At 36.5% G+C, this 27167-nt stretch overlaps 1 protein-coding gene across 5 annotated transcripts in view; it reads right to left on the bottom strand.

Annotated features, from left to right (window-relative positions):
* LOC138064272 (ADP-ribosylation factor-like protein 15) overlaps nt 1-27167 on the bottom strand; it is a 224027-nt gene that overhangs the window by 100766 nt on the left and 96094 nt on the right. For 3 of the 5 annotated variants that reach the window (XM_068926009.1, XM_068926008.1, XM_068926010.1), the window contains exon 7: nt 20786-26124. The exons of the other annotated variants lie outside the window; for them this stretch is intronic. In XM_068926009.1, the coding sequence (XP_068782110.1) occupies nt 25669-26124 (456 nt within the window). In that variant the 3' untranslated portion in view covers nt 20786-25668. Of the gene's footprint in view, nt 1-20785; nt 26125-27167 lie in introns of those variants that run through there. 5 annotated transcript variants of the gene reach the window in all.

Below are 27167 nucleotides of genomic sequence, written 5' to 3'. Positions count from 1 at the left end.
TGCGCGAACTGCTGTGTCTGTTTGCTGCCTCTGTTGCACAAACTGCTGCGTCTGTTCGCTGCCTCTGTTGGCTGTGCTCTGGGAGCTGCGCTCTAGGCCTGGCTCTTATATAGGCCTCTGCCTAGCAGTGACTCACAAGGGTGCTTGACCCACCCAACCAGGAGCCACCTGAAACAAAAGCCCCAACTCCCTCTGACCAGGGCAGCCCAGAGAGCTCATTAGCAGCAGCCCCACCTAGCTAGAACTTCCCAGGAGAAGTTAAGTCAAGGTCCCCTGCAGGAGTCCTTGCCCAGCTCTCCCTTCCTGCTAGCAGCAAGCACCGTCTAGTTCCTCGGGGGTCCCCAGAAAGTCTCCACAACTTCCAACAAGGCCCACAAAAGGCCCAGGCAGAGCCCAGACACTGCTGCGCAAACTGCTGCGTCTGTTCGCTGCCTCTGTTGGCTGTCCTAGTAAAAACTACTCTTCTTTTTTCTTCCATGTAGCTATTTTAAAAGCAAAATACTCATCTTCTGCAGGTGTAAGATGAATAAACAATGTCTGTGTATTAGAATTATCTTGAACCAAGCATTGACCTTATGGCATATAAGACTAAAAAAATATGCAATATATCTTTTCTTGTATGAGAAAATTAGGACTGTTTCCACAGCTAGCAATTTGGTCCTTTAACTGAACTCCTGTCAATGAATGTTGTGAATGCTTAACCCTTGCTTCCCCCCTTTTTAAAGGGGGACCCTTTTTTCTTTACGTTTTTAACACAAATGGCCTCACATACATAGGTTCACAGGTCATTTCCAAGCAGCAACGCAATTCCATAAATTACATCACAGCATTAATCTAAAAATAGCTTTTAAAATAAAATTTTAAAAATATGCTTTCAAAAAATAAAGTCAATTAAGAGTCAATAAAACTTGCTCTTACTGCTGCCTCTCTGGAACAACTTCCTCCTTTGACATCTGCAGTGAAATAAAATCCCCCAAAAAACTGAAGCTCCATCAGTCTAAAGTACCTCACATGCCCAGCTCTAATTCAAAGTCAGTCTATTTTAGTGGAGGAACGCTACAAGCCTGATCAGACAGCCACTGTCAGAAAGTTTTTAACTTCAGAATGCAAGCCTAATCTTTAGCTAGCAAGCATGAATCAATTAAACTCCTATAAAGGAGATAAAACTACATTAAAAAAAATTCTGTTTCAATCACCAGGTCACAGAGAGCAAATGCTACATGTCATCAGGAGTTTCCAGTTAAGGTGATCAATTATTTTTCCTATTTGTATTATAACAACACTCGTTCTTCCTCTAGGTTATTCGTTTATCTATTTCTGGGTAATATCAAGCCCTCTAAATTCAACAAACGTATAAATGTTTTCAATCACAATGCCTATTTGGGAATGAAAGTGTTACAATTTTTGTTTTAATTAATGGTTCTGATAATCGAAATCTGACACTTGAAAAACAGCTTATCGCAATCTTTATTAATAATGTCCCTCATTTATAAAACCTGGAATGTGTACCTTATAAAAATAACAAATTAAACAGCATGAATGGGGACAACAAGTATCTGAAGCCTTCGTTTACAAAGTTTTACTCCTGCCACCTAGAAAGTTAGATTGATATTAAAATTAAAATTGTTTTACAAAAGTTAATTTATGTATTTAAACTGTGCCCTAAGCATAAAATGGAGATGCTGTTCTTCAGGTTTTATTTTACATTATGTGCTGAAGTACAGCAATAGTGAATAGAAATGCTGATACACAAAAAACTGTTTGCAAAGTACCATAGCAATAGAAGTTCCTACAAGACCACCTGACTGGTAAGTCTTCCTTTTGCTGGGTCACAGGACTCAGCAATTGACATCAAGGCTCTGACAATGAGTAAAGCCTCAGCTTTCATCTATTTCAGATGATCTCTTCAAAGCTTCATTTTAAGATTTACTTGCACTAATTAAGGGAGATCAGGGTCAATTAGCTATCTGCAGGCTGCCCATCACAAGGCAGCTACATTTGCAATGATGCTGCACGACAGCAAACGAGATCAATTAACATAACACAACACTAATTTTATCCCCAGAATATGCATCTCAAGAATTTGGTGCAAATATTCTGTGCAAATACCAAAGCTTCTAAATCCAGCATAAGACAAATAACAATAAAGTTCTTTACAAATAAGAATCACTTTTTTTTCCTAATCATAATGACAACATCCAAGAACCACCATGAAAAATGATTAAAAATTCAACAGTGTTCTCTTACCATTCCAAAACTAAGGATCAAGCTTAGTTGCTTTTTATCTCCATTTCAGAAGGCATTTAGGAGAAACTGAACAATCTGAGGTAAACACTAAAATAATTAATGTTTTCATATTGTAATTACCCTGCAATGCCTCTCTGAAATGCACCTTCATCTTGAAGCTAGGCTGGGCAGCAATAGCAGGCTCGGTACCAAATCCTGCATTCACACTACGGAAGAGTTTCACTTTGCAAATGACTGCACTGTAAGTGCTGAGGCAGCACTGTCATTCATCAGTCAGTTCTACACTTCACAGAACATTTCTCTCTTTGAATACAGTGTAATCTTATGTTCTCTATTAACTACAGGCTCAGCAACCAGTGGCAGAAAAACTCTCTATGAAGTATATAAAGCTAATAACGTTAATCAATTACAGGAGCTCAGTCCTTCAGTTAAGCCAGGATATGCCAAAATTAAGCTTGTTTATCTAAATTGTGCCCCATGAGAATATGCATAGAAATATAATCTCAAATTATTTATTAATATGTACTTTGTATTAATATGTCACAATGACTATTATATACATAGCTCCAAAATCTATCTCAAAGGCAGACATGAGGTTCCTTTGCTTGGACTTCAACCTTGTAGATTACAGCCTTGACTTCTGACCAGCAGTAGAGCACCCACAGCGCTGTGCTGAGTGACAGGACATCCCAGGCTCAGTGTTATACCAGCATCACTATAGGACTTCTGAGCTACTCAGACTACAGCCTGGAAAATACTGTGCAGACATAACTTTTTAAATCTTTGATTTTACACATCTCTTCAGAGCAAATATGTACTTATTTAATATAGAGCTAGGTATTTTAACTTTTCTTTGGTGGAACATTGCAAACTAGTGACTGTATGAGCTTTGAGTGCTTTCTTTCTTAGTTTTACATCATATTGAAATAAAGTAACTCATTCTGAATTCTTAATACCATCTCGAGTTCTCTTATAAATGAGGCATACTGGCATTTTCAAATACCAGAAAAACTTTAAGATGTCACAAAAGCATCCCTTTAACCAATGAGACTGTGTTTACAGAACTATTACTCAGCATGCCACAAACGTGAAAATCATTCATATATTTTTTAATCAAGATATTAAAATAAATAAAAAATTATGCTTCTGCTGTCTGATGCTAAAGTAAATGCGTATGTGGAATAATTATGTTAAAAAAATATTTCAGTACGATATGTAAAATATATAAGTGAAGCCATTCTGATCATGATGCAGGTTGAGTAAATTTATTTAAGTGTTGATACAACATTAACATATTTGTAAGTAATCTTGAAAACAGAAGGAGCAATGAGGTGGCAAAATTTGTACCTAAAGCAAAAACACATGTTAGTAAGGAGTGGGAAGATCTGAAGGACAATTCAGAGCGATCTAGCCAAAGTAAACAAAGGGCAACATGAGGTAAGATGTCTTCAGTCACAGTAACTATATGTGAATGGCTTCTGAGGGGAGTAAAATGAACTACACATATACCTTACTGAGTTCTAAATTGACCGTCAACTTCAGAACTAGCATAGGAACAGAAGACTACATGGAGCCTGCTAGGCTAATCAAGTGCATTCCTCTTTTCCTGCAGGCAATGGCAATCTCTGTCCCAGCTCTGAAAACTGATGAAACTATGTCTTTAAAAGTAGTTTGCTCTCTTGACCTGATTATGACTGTATGTTCATTAGCCCAAGACACTTGGGAAACACTGCATTCATATACAAACATTTCCATTTTTGCCTTACTGTCCACGTCTTGTTCCAGGGTTGGATCACACAACTTTTCTGACTAATCCAAATCTGACAACGACACAGATCATACCTACACCACTTTCTCTCCATTTTGTAGAATACAGCTCAAAAAAAGTGGACAGCTCAATGAAGATTTCTGCTACATATGTGGCAATGATTAAATAAGAAAACTAATATTAAGAAAGAAAAAGAATTAGTAGAAAAAATTCCCCCAAAATACTGCATGTATACCATAAGTTGCTAAGATTCCATTCAAAAAGAGTGATATTTAGTTCTTGTCAGTCTTTGGAGAAAGCTTTCAAAAGTAACATAGATATCAACAAGTCTATGACGTATTAGACTTTAAATGGAATTTAAATTCCTAAATGATTACATTGCTTTCAGAAGTGGGAGCTCAGCTGCCAAGTCATTAATTCATTTTTAAAATCTGTCTCACAGAAATAATAGTACTAAAAAGTGTTAAGAAATATGTGACAGAAGGATCAGGGACATGGCAAAACCTGTACTAGGAAGCAAGAAAGGTATCCTGCTTGTGAGAGAGGAACAAGTTTGGGGTAAAATTTTTTTAAAGGAGAAAAGACTGAGGCTGATAAGATAAACAGGACCTTAAATTGGGGGGGGGGGATATTTTATTATTTAACAAATTCCAAATCCATAAAAATAAGGCTTTCTTCCATCAACAACTCATTAAGGATTTCAAAAAAAAACTTAACATATGTTATTAATCTCCTCTTAACATGGTCAAGTCCTTTTCTTCACAAATCTCAAAACCCACCTTGCATAGAAGATTCTAGGCTATGGGCTATTTCTTATATTTGCAGGAAAAGGGCTACCCGATTGCCTTGGTCATGCGCGCACCATCTCCCTTTTCATGTCTACAGAAGGGCCAGGATCCTGAGAAACAGCCTCTAAAATAAGCCGTCACTTAGGTTCTGACAGCTCTTAGCCTCATAACCAGACATCTCTGGGAGGCTGGACTCCTAGAGTCCAGAAAGAAAAAGAACGGTGAGAGTCAAAGAGGAAATAGAAGCACTTATGTTTCCCAGGCTTTGAAGCTCTGCTGGACTGCAAACAGCTGCGCTTCTTTGTCTTGCACTTTCTACTTTAATAAAGCTGAACTTGGAGGTGTTTAAGTATATTTTTTTCCTGCTTAATGGAACTAGCTGTGAGGCCAGGTATCAGTTATAAAACTAGACTACTTCTCCTTGATAATGTTTGGGAAGTTTAGTAACTTCCCATAGTGTTTTCTCCACAGTCCACTTTTACACCTTACTTTTCAAAATGATACAGCTGAAGCAAGAAAATGCCAATTATGATTATATTGGTTTTGCAATACTGAAGATAAAAGTATTAGGTTTGAAAAGTTCTTTTATAAGTCTGAAGAATTTGTTTATTTTCTCCAAAAATATTTTGTCTGAAGAACCGGATCTGATTTCTGTATGTCAGAAACAACTCCCTGTGCCCTGCCTTGACACATCGGGTCCCTATTAAATCAGGCAACGCAGCACTGCAACAGGTTCTTTATATAAGAGATAGAAGGGCAGGGGGAGGGAAGCAACTAAGTGAAACTTTTCTTTGGTAAAGAGGTATGACTCTCGTGTTGATGCTGACCTTCCCTGAACACAGCTAACTCCTTTTGAAAACAAAGGCCATTCAGCAAAAAGAGATGAGGATAGGATAGAAAAGATGAGGAAGAGGAGAAAGGGAATATGGGGTTAGGGAAGAACCACAGGGTCAGAAAGAATACCAGAGAACCCTGCTCCTGTCTTTTTACTGTCACCCACCAAATGAGAATCAGAAGAACAAACTATTTTAAAAGTATTTTTAAATTGAGCTGCACTGCAAGGTGCAGGGTCAAAGGTGCACAGCAATTGAACTAACTATAGTTTATTTAAAAGTTTGCTCTAGGCCTAGATCACAGGACCTAAAACTGCAAGTCCAGTTTTTATCCCATTCTCACTCTTGCAGAGGAACCCAGGCAAAGATGCTTTCTCAAAGCCAAATCCAGTCAGAGGTTTCTCTTCCCCACACAGGAGAGTCTGGCAGAGCAGAAGAGCTACACAGCTGTCAAACTGCAACAACCCTGACTGACTGATCCATCCAGGGAATAGTAACTTTTCTCCCCATCATCTTCAACACCCTGAGGCAAGCAAGACTTGCTGAGAGTATTTTACTTCATTCTCACAAGCCTTGGCAATGGTTCTGAAAACACTTTTTTAAAGAGTGGATTTCCATTATAAGTAATATTAAGAGAATGCAATGGTATTGAACATTGGAGTAAATTACTACCAAAAGATATATTTAATCTTATTCTGAAACCTTTTTGAAAGGGCCAGATCAAATTCACAGCTCTGGAAATCATGATTCAACTTCCACCATTCATTTCTGTCATTTCTATCTCAATGCAAAATCTTACTCATTTGGCCAAATAAGGTCAGCAGTACTCTACATTTTACCGAAGTAAGAAGAATTCTGAGGTTGTGGGGTTGCAGGGATGGAAGAACAGCAATGACTGTTAACTGGTCTTTTCTTTCCTGAATGTTTTGATGGCGTTAAGCTTTTAGCTGACGAAAGTGAAATGCATACTTCCAATTCTATTCCCAGTGGAAAGTGGATATTTTTCCTACTATAATTAAAAATAAAATCACTATAATTGCCAAATCATTGGAAATCTCTGAGAAAAGACACATGAATAGTCTTCTTTCCCTTAAATGTAATTGCTATAGATTAATACTCCCGTTGAGTCTCCTTCTCGTATTTTCTGTTTTATATTATTTGGGATGAGTAGATTAGCTAATCAGTCCTCAAGCAACCTCTTAATCCCCTAAAATCTCCTATGCATTTCAAGTATCTCTTTCCTCTGCTGTCTTGTCCTCCCTCTGTGTTAAGCAGGAAGGCAGTTTTCTTCAAGATGTCACAATGCTGAACAAGCCTGTATTGAGATCAGAATGGAATTTTTCCTATCACTAGCCGAGTTAAAAAAAAAAAAAAAATCTTTCTTGGCAGCATTAAGGAAATAGCATTTAATAGAAAGCTATATGATTTGAAAATATTAGGAAAATTAAAATGGTTAAGTCCACTGCAATCGATAGCCACTGCAAATAAAGAAAAAAAAAAGCTAATTCTCAGAGATAAATGAAGTCTGGGATTTCTCTGATAACTTCAGAGCTACCCCTCCTTAGTGACCTCACCCTCGTAGAGGAAGGAAAGGAACATTAAAAGCAAGATGAGTCACAGGGGTAGACTGAAGTGATTCTACCCCAAAAGTTTTTGCCTCAACTATGCAAGCCTGCACTGCAGCCAATTAAAATGCTTGGCCTGTATGTGAGAAAGGAGCAAGAACACAGCATTTCTCCTCAGAGTTAATTTGTGCCCAACAATTTAAAGCATCTCTGTGTGTCATTCACTTCCTCTTGCATCTTGAGTAGAATAAAAACATTTACAGAAAGGTGGATGCTTTCCAGGATAGCAAATGAAGATGTTAACCTCCAAGGTGATCAAGGTCTTCTTACACTAAACCACAGATTTTTCCCCGAGTAAAGTGAAAATTCCTGAAGACCAGTATGAACATCTACATTGCAGCGTAGATGCAACAACAGGTTCTGTTATAAAAGCACAGATCTTTTCACCACATGAAAATTCATGCTGCACATAAAAGAAGCTTAGGCCTTCATTATAATCTATATCTCCTTTAACTCTAGGTATATGAGGTCATATCTTTCAACCCTTCTGCCACTTTTTACTTCTCTAGAAGGATGTTATTTTCCAAACATCTGGATCTGTTCTTTTCTCCATAATCTAATGAGCAATATTTTATGGGCTGTATATGCATACAGAAATATTGTATATTTCTGCAGTTACACAAACTATACTGAATGTAAGAGAGTAAAGGATACTGCTTATGTTGTCTATACCTGATTGTGTTTTATGTTTCTCATGATGAAGAACAGGACCAGCAAAGTCTACACACGTTGTAAAGGCCTGTTTAAAAACTACTCACCTCATGATCTAAACTACTTGCAATAACAGATTATCTGATTAAAGGCTCCTCTAACATAAGTAGATAAATTTATCTTGCCTACAGGCATAAATGAGAGTGCATCTGCAAACTTACAATAATGTTTATCTATCAGTCTCTTTCACAGCTCAATAACATACACGAAAGAATTTGAATAAATTCATCTGCCTTTGGTACTTGGGGGGGGGGGGGGAAAGAGGGGTAAGGAGAAGGAGAAAATGCAGACATCTCCAGTTTTCATGTAAGCCAACAATTTAAAAGGGGTCTATTACAGTACACTTGGCTCCTGACGGAACTACTCGAGAACCCGTCATATGGCACGCCAAGTTCTTTCAAAATCTCTGAACAGGTTTATTATTACTACTCTACAAGTCTGCAACAAGTCTTGGCAAACCTACCAGTCAACATGAGGAACGCTAGACCAGATGTGTTTAGAATCCAAAAGAGCAAAGTTGCCATTTTCCATTTACAAGTCACCTTTAATCTTTTAAACTAACCTTTCAAACGATAGCCAATCCAGGGGCTTGTCTACTTTAGCAAGACAGATACATGGCAATGTAATGAGACAGTTCAGTTGTCAAGCAAGCTCTTCTTTGGCCAAAACACATTTCTACTGAGTTAATTAGTCTTTTGGTAAATGTAACAGAAGACAAACCAAAATAAATGCATGCTGCTGGGCAAGAAAAGGATACTGTACAGATATAAAATAATTCTGTACAGAAATAAAATAATTTTGTTGAAATTCACTTCAGCAATGCCTGGAGGATGCACGTAAACATACACGCACACATCCAGTTTAATTTTGAATGAACCTTTGCCCTGCTATCCTGCATTTCATATACCTACCAGATATCATCTGGAAATGACAAAACTATCGTATTAGAAGTGTCCAGGGATTTCACTAATACTGATCAAATGATCAGCTATCAGATAGTTTCAAAATGCTGCAATCCCTAAGTTTCCGAAGGTATTATCACATTCATTAAACTCTGTATTTTTATGAGTTTCCAGCTCTCAGAATTGAGACAGAAACAGTTTAAGATAGAAAATTAAAAATGAAGATTCTGGAACATATTTCTATGGCAAACAATGACAGCTCCAGCAAACGCAGTGTACAAGTAATCAGAGCAAAAAAAGCTTTTCATATAAAGCCATATATGTCAATGGCCTGTAGAGGCCAAAAGCGTCTAAGAGGCTTATAAAACTAGCTAAGATAGGTATAACAGAAATTATCACACTATTTCACAAAGTGCAAACGTAAGTATATATTTTAAGCTTCACATGTGCATTTTCTAAAAGGAATATAGGTATTTTCTCACCTGAAATTCTTAAAAAATACTGTCTTTTATTAATTTATCTAAGCAATTAAATAAAGAATATGTCTTAGTAAGTTATTATAAAACAGAGGTGGGGTATCATACTGAATCCAGATTAATTGTGTGAATTAATGCCTGAAATACATTGCCTAAAGGAATATCATATCAAACATGAATTTTCGAATTCTTTTATTTTTTAAATAAGGAAAAGTAAAACCCCTGGTTTTACTAAGGATTAGAACACAGACAAAACACAAGGCGCCAATGAGAAGCAAACGTGCTGAATATTCTAAGATCATTTCTAAGTTTTCAAAAATGTGGATTTACACTATTGAAAAAAAACTTACATTACCATACAGACATTAGTCTGCCTGTTTTAAAAGGGCAGAGACCCTGGTATAGCAGCTTCAACATGACTTAGAGAGAAAAAAGGAAATCAAGCAACTATAATACATAATCTGCAAGCATTTTTAACTTAAAGAGCCTAGTGACTTCACATGAATCTGAACTGTTCACCAACACTCAACTCCACCCAAAGAAATCTCTAGCCTTTGTACTAATAGGATTTGTCTGAAGACATTCTGCCAGGCCATATCCATGCCACCCGGAACTTTAACTACACCAGTATAAAATCTCAAAGCATTGAATTAGCATTTGCTAACCATTTGCATCACTTATGTGTTGGTCAGAGAGGTAAACAGCACTCTAAAATTTTAATCTATAAATAAGGAGCAAGTTGCATCTTTCTACCATTTTCATAATGACGGATGCTAGTAAGATGGTAGCAAAAAATGTTTGCCAGGTTCCTGCCTGTATTTAGCACAGTAACGTAATTTCAGCACATAAGCAAGGCACTCTGCTTCTTCCCTTGTACAAGCCAAGATGAGTTGCCCAAAGCAAGGTGACTTTATAGAAGCAAGCATCACACAGTCAGGGCTCGCAACAGCTTAGGTATACCTATTCTCATCTTTACAACAAAGATCAGCAGTTGGAAAGGTCATGACAGACCTCCCAGGATGATGAAGAAGAGCTGCTAATCACGCCACAAGTTATGCAACTGCTGGGGGGAGTGGGTTTCAAAAACCAAAGCACACTGCTACAAAGACAGGCCTATGTATAACAGATAGATATCTGTATAACTGTAGGGATAAATACTTACCTGTATGCACAGGAACAGAGCCAGACACCCTTCTCCTCAGGGGAAACCCACAACCATGAGATACTAAGTTTATTTTGGTCTACATGACCACCACACACCTTCCTACAGACCTCAGAGATGAACCCTGGGATCTGACTCAGAGACTGATAAAAGTCAGATTATCCTCATTAACAGTGTGATAACAGTACATTAATGGAGTGAAAGGATAAGCATACAGGAAATAAGTAAGGGAATATTTCTATGGATTGGTGCTTCCTTTGAAAACAAAGTTTTGGGATAGCAAGCTCCTAGAAAAGAAGAATTTTCTATTTAGGAATTTTTCCACTCAGGTCATGCAGTAAAGAGTAATCAATAAATAACGTCAAGAACTGTTGAATAACAAAGACCTAATACTGTAAAATGGAGCTGTTTCTTCCGATGATATAAGGAAATATTTCAAAAGACACAAATGTCCTTTTTCAACTCATTCTGAACCTACTGCTAAAACATATTTGGTTACTGCTTTTCAAGTTAAGTTCATTTTCTACTTTCAAAAGTCACCTTAAAAAAACTTACTAATTAATGTTATTATTCCATAGTAACTTCTTTTACGTTGTCACAACAAAGATCTGTCCCATTATAATGAGATTATGTAAAACATGCATCCTTCCTAGTTGTATAACACCACCTAAAATGCTTTTTACCTAAGCTCCTATACTACCAGTGATTTTTCTGAACATGCATGCCTTTTGGACAATCAAAAATCTAAAGTCGCTTTCTGTAGTTTAAAAAGGGCTGTTTTTATGGTCTTGCTGCTGCTTAACTCCTTAAAGATCTTATTAGCATTATTCGGAAAGATAGCTGATGAAGAACACTTAACTGTTTAACAATACTCAACAGACAGTTGATTATAGAAAGACATGTCAGTGCACATATGGCAGGCGGATAAATTATGCACATCTGGATTACTTTTGGCAAGAAACACAGCTAAGTGTCTAAAGCCAAGTTTAGCAATCTGTCACTATCAATATATGCATTTATTTAAGAGACGTCAAGGATTCAAAGTCATATTTTCTATTTCTTCATAAATGTTCCAGCGCTTCATGAGACAGTAAAGCAGGTGACAAAACACATTGCTTAAATTGCCAAAGGCTGTATAAACAGGGATAATTTTGAACTCACCCTGCATATAGGAGTAGCCAAATTTTCAAGTCAACTCTACTCTTCAACAGTTTATACTAAAATCTAGTATAGAGACAAGACATATAATTGAGTTCAGCATAGCCACCCTCAAAACTTAGCTGAAAATTGTTTTAACGATTTCATAATTTCAAAGAAAATTAACCAAAATGAAATTACCATAAAAGTTGCAACTGCATCCTAAATTATAACAGTAACTCTTTACTTTTAGTGATAGTTTAATGAGAAAATATTCTACCTGATAACTAGCTTTCTTGGCCAAACTAAAACAATAGATATTACCTTATAACGTCTTGAAATACAAGCATAAAACTGAAGATTGAGAAGATATGTTTGTTCATAATTTAAATAAAATATCAGTAGGCAAAAGTGATATAGTAAGATAAAGATTTAATAAATATGAATTAATATGCGCATTGGGCACCAATGGTTACATAAGGGCAAATGAGGTGGTTAAAAAGCCAGAGCTGTTTTTCTCAAAATAACAATAAATATGACCAACAAAACCTTTATCAATCTAGAATTAATAGTAAATGAATAAAAAACTGATTTTGTGGCAAAAAGTCTATATGCTTTCTTAGGCATTAAAACCATTCAACTCATATAAAACTAGGGAAAAAAATCCCAATATTAACACTGCCTATCACTTCCCATTTTAAAAAATAAAAAGCTACAGAAATATTTTATAAGAATTCTAAGACTTCTCATTGCATAAGAGAAGGTGAAAACCCTTTTGGCAGATATTGTCTCTTCTTTTCCCTATGAACTTTCATTTAGGTTTAGCTGAATGATCATATTAAACTCATCCACACTCTTGTTATGATTTATATTTCTGAGGAAATATAGATTTATATTTCTCTAATTTAGATTCTTCTTCTTCTAGATTCCCTCTAATTTAGATTCTTCTTCCTGAGTACCCAAAGTATACACACAAAATTTGGTACAAACTTTTCCCACCAAAAAAGAAGTCCTTGACAAATTCTCTTGACAGGCATGGATACAAACATATTTTAAATAGATTATTAATTAAATTGAACTGAAAGAAATCTTTAAGAAGAATAAGTGCAAAAGGCTGCTTACCACCACAAAATTCTTAACCAGCATTGAAATGGGTAAACAACAAGCTTAATAGTGTCTTGGCTTAGGTATAACGTAAATTGACAATACAGTGTACGCACTCTATTGGGCACTTGGAATGAATTACTTACGGGTTAAAGTGAATAGATAGGGAACTTGATAACCTCAGTTGTACTGAATCTCACTTTAAAATGCTTTCAGTAGATTACTTATAGTTTATATTGTATATCAGTGGCTTTTTTATTGCATAAACACGTTCGGACTCAATTGACTTTACGTCAGTGTCTAGATACACTGCAATGTCTTGAACATTAAAGTCTCTGCCAGCAGAGGGGGACCTCTGTTGTGATTTCTTTCTTTCAATGTACTCAAAAGGCAGTCTTCTAAATCCATTATTTAACTTCGAATGCATTCTTCTTGCAAAACACATATATAGGACTACGCGAATATTCCTATTTCCCATGGTCATTCAAGACAGAAAACAAATTGACTGACTGTTCATGTTGCTTTGATCAAACCATGAGGCAACATTTTCTAAAGCTACTTCTAAAATTCCAAAGTACACCAGCGTGACTGTATGTCAAGCAAACTGTATACATATAGATTTTTCTTGACATTTTAGACCACTGTTATAAATAACCTCTTACAGTTTATACAACTCGTTCCTGCGTCACTGAATCTTTGGAGCTCTGTTCTTCTATCATACAAACCAACATGTTTCTTCCAATTGTACTTGGGTCTCCTTATCATTCAAAACTTTAGATTGACATTATAATCCTAGAATATTTATAGAACTTCTCTAAATAGATGTAAGCTGAAGGGCAGAAGTGACTTCCACAAGACTGTACAGCAAGTTTACAGGTTCATTTCCTATCTTTGTTGAATTTCCTAACATCTAAATCCATTTCTGAGCAATTGCAATGACTTCTTCTGCTGTAAGTAACATTTATTACTAATCTTAATTTCTCTCCCCAAAAAGCCCCATTTCCATTAAAGCAAACTATGTGTGGCCACATGAAAAAAATGATAATTACATTACATTGTCAAAATATGCCTTTTCTGCCGACAGTAATTAAAAAACCTGACTGCATAAACATTTTGAAATTTGAAAAATGTGGGCGATGGGCATTTAATGATTTTGCTGGATAGTCATCAAGTGAGAAACTTTATAGAACTTTATAGAAGCTTCTTATGAGCTAAAATATTTTAAATATACTTGGTTTTTATTTCATTTACTTTGTGAGGCATGATCCCATACAAGCTGGTCTAGATGAATATTTGTTAAGAAATACAAGGAGCAGACAGAAAGCAAGAAGCACAGATCTAATATATTCAAGAAATACATCTTAAATAGTTTTTTGGGGGTAGGGGGGTTGGTTATTTTGTTTGTTTGAAGGAGTTAAGACCACAAGTAGTCTTAAAACCCAGCCTCAGGTAACATATATTGCTTTAGGGTGTAAACCACTTTTGTCACAACAGGAAGTTAGCCGCATAACAACAAACAAAAACAAAACAAAAACCAGGCTAACTTTGCCAAATCGAAACCTGAGCACTTAGCCATGCCACTACATTGTGCTCAAACAAAACTTTGATCATAAATTCCTTTTCAGAGGCTAAAATGAATGACAATAGGAAAGCAGGTTTCTATAGTAGGGCTGCTCAGCTAAAGCTTTCAATAACCATGTCAGCTCCCAGGGGCTTTAATTTGCTTCTGTGGTGACCTTTGTCTTTATCTTTAAAGAATTCAGTAACTACATGACACACATGCACCTAATTTTTTTCAGTATTCTTTGGCAAAATTATAGTTGGGCTCTCAGACACACATTTGTGCAGGATAATGATCACCGAAACAGACTTGCAGAATATCAGACAGGTGAGGCTCTGGGCCTCTGGCAGTAAGTTTTGAATCCTGACAATTTTATTTAACAATAGGTTGAATGATTTTTTTTTTCTTGGAGCCAAATAGGCAAGCACAGCTCATTTCCTGCTTTTTAGCATTCTTCTGCCCATTTAACGCTTGATGGCATTAGCTGGTATAGCCTGTAAATATTCTTTTTGCTGCAGAACAAGTTCATGGAGAAAAAAGAAAAAGGTTTTTTTTTTATTTTTTATTTTTATTTTTTAAAAGTCTGGTTCTTCATCTCTCCTTCCTTGTCATTTGCCTGTTAAATTTAAGGTGAAATACCTGGGTCTTCAAAGACAAATAGGAGATTATTACCATGCGACAAAAAACACTCCTGTCTTTTTTAAACAATAGCTTACCAGCCTCAGAGAGGGTACAAGAGACATGTGGCTTGGCCCTTTCAAGACAAAACTTTAGTTACTATGTGTACATAATAATGTTGACCTAGTCCTATGAAATATTAAAAAAAAGCTGATATGGCCCTAAAATACAGTACCGCGGCACAGTAAAACCTTGCAGGATCCAGTACGTGCTTGCAGCACAGAATTTCAAGGAGAGGTAGTACGGGGTTCTTAGAAAGCTTCTGGTATTGATCCAAGACTGGCATGGAAAATTATGATGCTAACAAGTTTTATTTTGCTAAATCCCCTCAGCACCTCATAGCTCATATATAGGAAGAGCATGACTGCTTGTGGTATCTATCACACTTCTGTAGAAAAAGCTCTACTAAAAGGCTGCATACAGACACAACTTAAACTCAGGGGATTTAAAATAAAGTGAGAAACCCATCAAAACCATTCTTGAAGGACAGCTATTTCCAATGGCCAAGAATGAGAAAGTTGCTCAATAAAGCTAGACTTAATTTTTCCTCTTATCACCAGGAATTAAGACTTTCAGAATGCTTTCAAATAAAGCAAGTATAATCATTATGGTGATGAGTAACTGCTCATATCTCTTCCAGTAACAAAACCTGCAGATAAAAAAAAAAAAATACATTTTTCTATTTCTTTGATCATTGCACAGAGTATCCATCTAAGCAAAGTCTGAAGATGCAACAGAAAAATTTGATAGAAGTTGCACAACTCATGGTCCCTCTCAGATCTACCCCTGTTGAAGAGGGAGGGCAGTTGTCCAGAGTGCAGTCAGCTGAAAAATGCTAAATTTGTGGAATCCTGTGGTGTTTTGCTGGATTTTTGGCAGAGTTTTCCTGCATTTCTATAGAACTACATTGGTTTCTTGCTGTGTCTTTTGTGGGGCTCAAGCTGCAAATTCTGTTAATAAGTACAGGATTGCCACACTTTTCAGCAGTAGTACTTTACATCAATCTTGCAAGTCTCACATAAACTTGACTCCTGAAGAGCCACATCATTCTGAATTAAGAAAAAAGTAACTGATGAAACAGCAATTAAAGTCTAAAAAAAGAACAGGGAATCTGATTTAAAGATTTCATTTTCGTCTCTGGAAATATGCAGAACTGCGTCTTAAGAAAAAGAGCCTGCAAACACTCCACTATGCAAACTACCATAAACCATTTTTTGCCTATTACTGCAAGTGTAAAGAATCTGTGATCTATTAGTGCTTATAATTCAAGTTTAAACTTCTAAATAATATTCTTCTAAACTACTCTATGGGTGGGGGTTTTTTTGTTGTTTTAATATACAAAACCCCCAAAAGATGAATGAAAACTCCAGTATGAACATACAGTTAAACAAGAGAATCAAAAATAATTGGAATAATCAGATCAAAAGATAATGAAACTTTTTTTAAAAATGCAGATAACTTTAATTAGGACATACATATTATCTATGCATTAGGTAACTCAGGCATGCCATTTCACAATTTGACATTGCTATGTTTATTTCGAATTATCACAACAGAAGAGAATCCAAACTGATAAACTGGTCACCAAAGTCTTTTTCAAGGGTCAAAAAGTTTTGAATGACACCATGCTCAAGCAAGATCATTACCTCTGTAAATTAACTTGCAGCTATTGCTGCAATTGACAAGTTATGTAAATTGACAAGTTATGTAAACACTCTAAAAATGTTTTGCATATCAATCAAAATTTTAAACCCAGCCTTAAAAGTGCATAGGAAATTTGAATTAAAAAATTAATTTTCAGGTGCATTAAAATCAGCTAATGATTGCCATGGATACCTTAGGCACATTTTTTCAGCATTTGACGTATTTTAGTCACTTGAATATAATGTAGCCAATCCTCGACTGATAATTCTAAGCAGTGTAAATCAACTCTTCCTCTATTGTTTAATCATAATACTCAGACAATACATATAAGTGTTCTCAAGTATTTTCAGCTACTTTTTGCAAGTTCCCAGAATATTTAAAATTCTGTTTTTCAGAGCACAGAGAAGTTGAAATAGTTTACCGGAAAGCTATCATACTAGTTTACTACTTAAATAATTCATATAACTCCTCCAATGAGAGAAGATAATACCATGACTGTAACAGTAACATATGTACAAGTACAGGATACCTTATGACTGCAGTTCTTGTTATGCATTTCACAGCTCTAACTTGTATATGTCAGACTTCAGTGCATACAAAGACACTGTGATGTTGACTGAATTAGAGACATCTTGATAAAGGAAAACAGAAACACTCAGAGAGTAGGGTGATAGCACCAGTTGGGAGACAACAATCTTGTTCTCTGTTATGCTTCTCCAAGCTTTCGCGTTAAGCTGCTTAACTCATGCTTTAGATCCAAGCTTCCATCAGATCCAACACCACATCTAGATGGCCATTATCTTTGTGGTTGCAGATGACAGTCTACCTATGCTTAAATTCCCTTAAAATGCATTTAAGACTGCTTTCCTACCTGAAAGGTATCAAACAAATATATTTCAAGACTGAGATGTTCAAATACTACACTATGTCAGTTAAAGGCTTAAGTACCTTGAGCAAGAAGCACGAGAAGATCAGCAGGCCTTTTACCTAAATACCACTAAGGAAGGGACAGTGCAGTCTTAGACGTAAACCTGGCTGTCTCTTTTATGACGATTTATAGCCTATTTTTAATCCAGTGTTTGTGTTTGAAAACAAAATGGAATGGGATGAAAAAAACCAGAAATATAACTATGAATCTGAACTTTCCTAAGAAGGAGAGTCTTGCAACAAATTTTGCATTCAAGAAGTCAGAGGTCTAGTCTCCCTTCAGCCATGACCTCTACTAGGACATTAGTCAAGTTCTTCCTCTTTCACATCTTTGTTTTCCCTCCTCCAACCCTTCTGTCTGTCTTGTCTTCTGCATCAGTATTTCAGTGCACTCTCCCTAGCTATCAGCTCCCAACAGGTGTCAGTTATGGCTGCAGCTTCTAGGTCACACTGTTATCTAGAGATAGTTGAAAGATACCATTCATTTCATCTTCATATGCTTTATAGAGATTCAAATAGATGCATGTCCTGCACGTAAGAGTAGACTCAAAATACCAGGCCATGACTGAAACAGACAACACAGAGGCTCCACGTAACCCACTGCCAGACATACTGGATTTTTAACAATCTTATGGCAAGGCTGTATCAAAAATAGAGATGTCACTTTGTTGACCTACCCTTCAACCACAGCTCACTTCTGGATCCTCCATCCCTCTGCATATGGATCAGAAACTTGACGATCTGCTACCTTCCACATGCACAAAAAGCATCAGCCAGTTCCCAGGCCCTACTACCCAAAAAAGTAGACCCCGCAGGCTTTTACCCAGACAGGACAGCAGCAGCCACCTTCCTAACTCAATTGTGCTGTCAAGTAAATAACAACAAACTAACATATAGCCAAAAAAAAAAAAAAAAGCTTGATTTAATTTTCCTAATCTCAAAATAGGCAGTTCTTCAGACAATAAGCATTCCTTCTACACTACAAGTAAGGGAAAGGTGACTAATAGAGGCAAAAGACTTTTTAAATGCCTGGAGAGCTTGGAGAGTGTTTGGAAGGAATAAGCTTGCCAGAAACTGCTGGCGAGCACAATCTCTGCAACAGCAGGCAATGGGATATCCAAGCATGCATTTTTGCTTCCCTTCCCAGACATAGTATTACCACCCCCACCTTCTAATTTATGCAGGGGAAGGGTGGCATTATTGTATTCACTTTCTTACTTAAGCAAGATTTTTTCCTATTGCAGAGAAGGAATAATTTCTCTTTCTCAAATATATATAGTCAAATATATCTGAGGAGTATTTTAAGCCCATTTTACAATTCTAAAATTTGAACTGTCAGATGCCATTGGCATGGCAAAATACTTCATTTTTATGCAGCTTCTTAGCTACTGCATTCCCACCAGTTCAGAACATTTTAGAGGTATACTTATGAAATATAGCGGGGAGTCACAAAAAATGACTTAAAAGAAGTGTAGGAAAGCACATCCATTTTCTTTAGGAAAGGAACACCTTCAGCTACTTTTATATTTCATTTTTCTCATTTTGCTAGACATTACTGTTTTCATCTTGTCCATGAGGTGGCTTAAATCGCAACCACCTTACAAGATTTAGGTTTTTAAAATAGATAACCTGCAACAACTATATCTTAACCTGAAGAAAAGTGTAGCATTTTGCTGCAGGTTACATACAATGACAGCAAGATGAACAGCAACAATTTCTATGTTGCATTTCAATATGTGTGTGTGTGTGTATGTGTGTGTGTGTGTGTGTGTATATGTGTGTGTGTGTGTGAGAATATATATATATATATATATATAAGAGTTAACATCTCTACTTTAAAAGAAATGCTTTCTTAAAAGGCAATAATGAATGTTTTTTAAGTAGTCTTCCTCAACTGAGCAGCAACACATGTCAAAAAAGATTGCAAAAACCTTTTCATATAATACCTAGCGAGTTTATGTAAAAACAATTAATATGGCAGCAAACATTTCTAAGAATTCCCGGAGTTCAGACTGCAAAAGCTATTCATGTCTAAATAAATTTTCATATATTTCTGTTGCTTTTCTAAATTCTTCAGATAGGGTAGGTAATACTAACTCCTTCAGTGACCGCGATTGGCAGTATCAGTAAATTAATCTACTCCTAGATTCACTTTTGGTTTTAAGCCAAATTTGAAGCACTGTTCCAATGTCTTCACTCTTAAACAAACACCTTCAAAAACTAGCACAGCTAGATGATGTTAGTCTCTCCTCTCTGACCAAACGCCTTGTAATACGCAGCTTGGTGTAGATGACTTAATTTAGACACACTGAGTAACTGAATAATTAAATCAAATAGAAGAGCTAATAAACAGTGCACAGACACTGAACAAAAAGGAGAAAGTCAATGGTAAGAGAAAAGTAGCAAGCCTTAAGTGTATTTTGATTCGGTATTCTGATTTGTTAAACATCACCCATCATTTCATGCCCTAATAAGTTTTCATTGACTAACATAACCAAAAAATGTAGAGAAATCTAGTCAAGTGTAGAATTTCCTAGAATGCATCTCCAACAAAAATAATCAAAAGCTGTGGCAACTGAACATCAGCTAGCACAATCCATAGCATGGAAATATACCATGGTAAAATTATTTGATTCTGGTTTGTAGTAAGCACTGGGATACTTTGCACACTACACTCTCTCAAAACAATTTCTGTATCAAAATTTTAATTATAAATGAATACTACAATGTAGTAAACCTAGGGTCAACACACATAGAAAGGCATATATTTGCCTTGTAACTTAAATAATAAGGATTTTCCCCTTTAATGCATAAATCACTGGAACACCTTAAAGTACCAAAATAGCAAAGAAAGACAGTTAAGAAACATAGCATTGCATAGAGAAAAGTATTTTGTTTCCTATGTTCAAGTGTCATTTAAACGGTACGTTTATCAGAAGATAAAGCTATAACATATATACACTGCAAACAAAAGAATAAAGATAATCCAAAAATAATCTAGCATCACACATTAATACACAAATGTAATTAATAAACAAAATCCAATGTTCAAAGTAATTAGCCTGACATGCTATTGTCTTTTGTTCCCTTCAGACCAAGTAAAGACACTCCCTTAATATCAATGAAATCATTTGAATGAACAAGAGGAGCACAGTTCCTCAAGTAAGGTAATAAAGATTACCTCAGTTATGTCAGCTATTCGCAGTTGTTTGGTATCGTATATTTACTAGTCTTAACGAGACACAAAGATTAAGGCAACAAACTCAGTCTCTGTAGAATAATCTAAAAGTTAACACAGTTGTATGCCAATTGTGGGAAAGTGATTTTTGACAGCCAGCAGGAATAAGAATCAATTAGTGAAAACTTCTGGTAGCAGACAGAAAAAAGTACCTTACTCCTAAGACCACCCATTTGTTTTATTACCTACTGCTTCAATGCACAATGATAATATAGCTAAAAGGCTGCACTTCAATTTTTACTAAAGCCAGCCAGATCAGAAATGACAAGAGTTTGCTATGAGTTAAAGGCTATCAAAGCAACAGATTAAAAGGATATTCCACATGGTGGTTGTACTCTTCAAATCATGGAGATTCAGGCTATTCCTAATTAAGAAAAAGGAGTAAAAATGAATTCAGAAATAGGTTGCGCCAACTTTTTCTTTTTGCAACTGCAAAGCAGCCATAAGAGATGGGCAAATATTAACCAGAGAAGATGGAGTGTATCAGCCTGCCTTAAAGACAAGCTGTCAAAGTCCAACTCAAGTATCATGAAACAACCTTCACTCTTTGGAAAAATGTTTCCTCAGATCATGAAGACAATTTTTTCTCTGATCTTCTCATTTGTAAACGTAAGATAAATTTCTATTCATATCATGACCAACTGCATGAAGTTTGGTACTTAATATTCACTTGAAGGAAAATTATAAAGGACATGAGAGGAAAAAAAAAATCAGAACGTGCTGCAGAAGACTAGAAAACTGCATTCCTGGGCTACTGGTGCTAGAATTTTTTATATACATACATATATATCTATACACATACATACATATGGGTGTATATATATAGAAATTATATATTATACCAACACGCGCAGACATACACTCTGCAGATCTCAAAATAAGCAGCACGGGCACATAATTAAGGGGTCCCCAGGGCTCATAAAGAAAGTGCAACGACCTTGTTAGTGTTTGGCCTTTCTTTCGCACCCAGTCTCATTGTAAAACAGTCAACCATGAAAGTACTTTAAAAAGCTGATTTTCTTTTTATATTTACAGCATGATTTTATGATGTACCTTTCATGTTTTAAAGAAGCTGGTACTTCTGTATATCTTCCTGGCAAATTCAACATGAACCACAAACTTTCTAATTTACAACTTTCAGAAATCTGAATGCTTTTGAATACTGGGATTTTCAACTTTGCAATTTAATGACAAGCCTGCCTTTGGCCTTTCCTGACCTGTTGTGAAGTAAATCAGGCACACTAATGTGGGCTAACAAGTCTTTTTCACACTGTTCGATCACCCTGCATCTTTTTTCTCCACAGACACCGCCTCTCTCCCACTCTCTGTCTAGCCATCCTCCCTCAAAGCAAACAAAATGGTCACTGTAACCCTGCATTACTGCTCATTAGATCACAGGTTAGTCAAGTGGAACTGCCCGAGGTTCCCAAAGGAGAGCTATACTTCAAAAATCTGTCCATGTCAAATGAAGAAAAAACCCCTGAGCGTGGGGTCACCCAGATCAATGATCAAAAGAGACTGAGAATAGTGGAGGGAAAAAAAGAAAAAAAAAGCCCTTTTTTGTTAAAAACAGCCTTCTGTATAATAAATCAGAATACAAAGATACTAAGCATTTTCTTCCCTTAACAACACTCCATTTTCATTTTAAAGTGTAGTAACTTATTTAAAAAAAAATCTTCTCAAAAACAAGATTATTTTTAAATGTTAAGAGTGAGGTTTTAGTAAGGCCCAAAATTACCTTCACAAAATTAGCAGTCCTAGCAAGAGAAATTATCATGGAAAATACTGTGGATTTTCTCTCCAATGAATAACTATTTTAATATTTAAACATTGTAATTAAAATAATTTTTAATTCAACTATGGTTTTAATTTAAGTAGATGCATTCTGAACTTTATGACAAACAATACAGGCAGTATATGGACTCCACAGAAAAAGCAGGCATCCAAAATGAGGTAATCTGAACTCTTCTGGTACATGATAGATGTGCAAGCACATGTAATATTTGGAAAAAAAGAAGTACAGCGCTGTTTCTGTAGCTACTGTTTAAGAAAATTTAACAATTAACTAAAGACAACTAAAAAACCACAGAGAAGTCCCCAAATAAAAAAACAAAAGTATAACTTTATCTGTAAGTAATGAATTTTGGCATACAGTGCATGCCAAATTAGTGAGAGTTTTGACAGTATAATGAAATTTTGTGCATACATGCTTTTGAACATTGGATAGCCTTTACTTATGCAGAATGAATAGAATACAGTATGAAAAAAATGAATTCAAATAATGCATTCTAAAATATTTTAAATAAGTTACTTCTTTTGATCCTTTATGATGCAACACTGTTTGTCATTTAAAAATATTTTCTGCAAAACTGATGATAGAGCATCTTTTCATTTACAGATACAAAGACCTTTATCTTTCTATACCAAAAAGTAGCATAAATTTCACTCTCCTATTTCCTTTCTCCTCAGCCACGAGTAAAAAAGCATAATTAGGTGAAAGGAATAAAGGTATCCAATTTGGAAAAGAATATTTGGTAGTAGTCCTGTAGTTAATACATGCTCTATTCCAAAGGTAGTGCTGCACTAGAACAAAGCTGTAGTAAAGCAAAGAAAAGAGAAATTCTTAAAATACTTTCAAGTGTTTCATGCCATTTCAGTAAAATAATTTATTAGCTTTTATTATCACACAAAAAAAAGAGAACAAAGTGAGAATGCGACTGGAGTGATGATATAAAAATATTGGGAAAATGTTACAGAACAAACTAGTATCAACAGGTTGATAGATGGGACAACATAATTTTAAATAAATAATGGCATTGTAGCAAATACGTAACAGGTCCATAATATGCAGTAATCCCAATTATCCTTCTCCATATGTATGTAAGGACAAGACAAAGTGCTGGTTAAGAAAAGCTAATTCACTATGGCAGTTTCTTCAAGTTTGCTAGATGCCTCGCAGTTCACATGAATACTTGAACTTAAAACTTCTCAGCATGCATTAACTTTAAAAAGGCCTACATGCACATTTTGAAGTTTTAGTTTGACAACAGCATTTCTGACATTTGCAACTTCAAATATGAGCAAAATTTGAACAAAGATAATAGAGATATGAGGAAAAAAAAGATGTTGAGAAATTGTGCACATACATGGACATGCATTATTCCACACACTCAATACTCTAAGCTAATTAAATAGTAGATAAAAAAAATTTTAAGATTGATCTACATAAATCTGAATACATCAACACATCTTTTAAAGACAGTTTAATTTCCAAGTTTTTTTTTTAATAAATTCTCTTATATATTTGGATGATCCTTTACTAATAATTCTTCTTTTCTATACAAACTCAAAATTTTGACCTGTTCAAATTCCCGCAGAACAAGCGTACTGTTTCATGTCAGACTGCTGTAATAGACTTTCTAAACATTTAAACTATTTTGAGAAAACATTTACGCTTATAAAGATTCCAGCATGACTAATGATATCCTGCAGTATCAACAAATCATCATTAGAATAATGTCATTATATTCCAAACTCTGCTTCTAGTCTTATAAAGAAGATTGTTCCCAGATGCTAGAGAGTGGATAATTCATGTTTCTTCAGGGGGCATGTCTGCATCTCCTGTTGAATCACTGGAATAAGCTGATGGAAGAATGGTTTCCTCTTTGAATCAAACGCCATTATACACTGGACAGAAGAGATTTCTGAAGAAATAATAGACACTGTTCTCAACACATACTCCTACAAAAGAAAGCCTCAAATGAACTGCTTTAAGCAAAAACCCAGCAGTACTCCATCCTCATCCTCCCTGACCTGTGGGACCCTTCACCACTGCTGAACTTGCTGAACGCCTCTCCATTCTTCATTTCCATTTCATCTCCAGATTCCTCTCTAATTATCTCTTCCACTTTACTTCCCCAGTACAGTCTTGAGGGTGGCAAGGAGACAGCTGCATGAGATTCATCACTGGTCCTCTTCCATTACTCCTGTTACTCCTTATCTGTCTGTGGGTTATTCCACCTCAAAGACATTCAAACACACTTCTATGCTGATGAACCACAGATCTACCTTTAAATCCATAGAGACGATTCTTACCTCAAGCTCAGGGTGGCTAAATCAAAATTCTCAGTCATATAAATTGAACTCTAAGCTACCTCCCTTCTTTGCAACTTTTCAGCCATTTTCAAAAACCACAATGTTCTGTCCAACATTCAAGCCCATACCTTGGAACGATCTTCAACTTTAACTCCTCTCGCACCCACACAGCACCTCAGATTTTTGCAGAAGCATAATGGCTCAAAGATATCCAAGACAAAGAGTTCAGGAGGGTGAATGGATAGAAACAGATTTCATTTCACCTCATAATGCTACAACATTCTTTCTTGAGCCTTGACAACAGCAATTGTTTCCTAGTGACATTTATCCAGAATGCTGATGCAAAGATGAATCCTTTCCAATCCTGTCACTTGAAGCATGGTCACTGCTCAGAACCATTTTGTAAAGTCTCAATCATATGCCATCTCCACTTTCAGATCTGCGTGGTTGATTCCCTCTCATAATCATGGGAATCCTATACTCACCGATCTAAAGCGATTTCAAGCTCTGATGGGGCAGCAATGCATCCATTTTCAGTTTTGCTTCTTCTCATTCCTGCTGAACAGCAGAGCTCAGACGGTTGTGGTCAGTGGTGCAGAGTCTAGTTGGAGGCCAGTAACTAGCAGTGTCCCCCAGGGGTCATTACTGGGCCCAGTTTTTTCAACTTATTCATCAATGACCTGGAGGAAGGCACAGAGTGCCCCCTCAGCAAGTTTGCTGATGATCCTAGACTGGGGGGAGTGGCTGACACACCAGAAGACTGTGCTGCCATTCAGAGGGACCTGGACAGGCTGGAGAGCTGGGCGGAGAGGAACCTCATGAAGTTCCACCAAGGCAAGGGCAGGGTCCTGCAGGTGGGGAGGAAGAACCCCAGGCACCAGTCCAGGCTGGGGGCTGACCTGCTGGAAAGCAGCTCTGCAGAGAAGGACCTGGGAGTCCTGGTGGACAAGTTAAGCATGAGGCAGCAATGTGCCCTTGCGGCCAAGAAGGCCAATGGTCTCCTGGGGTGCATGAGGCAGAGTGTTGCCAGCAGGTCGAGGGAGGTGATCCTGCCCCTCTCCTCAGCCCTGATGAGGCCACACCTGGAGTCCTGTGTCCAGTGCTGGGCTCCCCAGTGCAAGAGAGACATGGCCCTACTGGAGAGAGTCCAGCGGAGGGCTACCAAGATGATTAGGGGACTGGAGCACCTGTCACATGAGGAAAGGCAAGACAGCTGGGCCTGTTCAGCCTGGAGAAGAGAAGACGGAGAGGGGATCTCATCAGTATATACAAATATCTAAAGGGAGGGTGTTAAGAGGATGTGCCCAGCGACAGCACAGGAGGCAATGGCACAAACTGAACCACAGGAAGTTCCATCTGAACATGAGGACAAACTTCTTGACTGTGAGGGTGACTGAGAACTGGAATAGGTTGCCCAGAGAGGTTGTGGAGATATTCAAAACCTGCCTGGACGCGATCATGTGCAACGTGCTCTAGAGGACCCTGCTTGAGCAGGGGGGTTGGACTAGATAATCTCCAGAGGTCTCTTCCAACCTCAACCATTCTGTGATTGTCATGTGCATTAGTACAGCACAGTTATTTGAAAGCAGTATTATTCACCTAAGAAGTATTAAGAATTCCAATCTATCTTTTGATCTGATTAAAATATATTCAGGATTTTATCTGTCACAACCCTGTTTGTTATAAAACAGTAATTGAAACAGAAATCCATGTGGAGAAAGGAGTATGTTTTCTGTTTCAATTCCTCCTGTTGCCTTTTTATAAAAGGGTTTTCACAAAATGCAAAGCCTTTCTAGGTAAATTTATTTATTAATCCTTAAAAATACTTTACAGTTCATTTCATACTGTCTTAATTTCTTCTTTACTCACCATTATTTCCTTCCATGCTAGTGACTTAAAGAGAACAGACAAATCTAGCTTCTTCCAAGATTTGGAATTTCTCATTTTAAGATCTTTAAAAGGTCACTTACATTTTGCTGCAGTAAATATTTACTGTGCAACTCACTATTAGTGCAATCGTCTAACTATGTAATGATTAAAGCAAACACTATCTGCTTAATGTTTACACTAGACACAGATTTGCAACCGTATCAAACTGTTTTGGTCTTCACATCCAACTTCTATTCTCTTCATGATGTAGTAACAAAATACTGTATACTGTTTGATTAAACATTTGGCAAGTACAGTAAATACCTTATATAGACATGCATATATATGCAAGCTTAAAATTTCAGCAAAAATAGCACAAAAAAACCTTATCTTCTCTATGAA

Source organism: Struthio camelus, chromosome W (assembly GCF_040807025.1).
Source record: "Struthio camelus isolate bStrCam1 chromosome W, bStrCam1.hap1, whole genome shotgun sequence".
In the NCBI taxonomy this organism is placed as follows: Eukaryota; Metazoa; Chordata; class Aves; order Struthioniformes; family Struthionidae; genus Struthio; species Struthio camelus.
The sequence above is the reverse complement of the archived record's forward strand: the minus strand, read 5'-3'. Positions and strand labels throughout refer to the sequence as shown.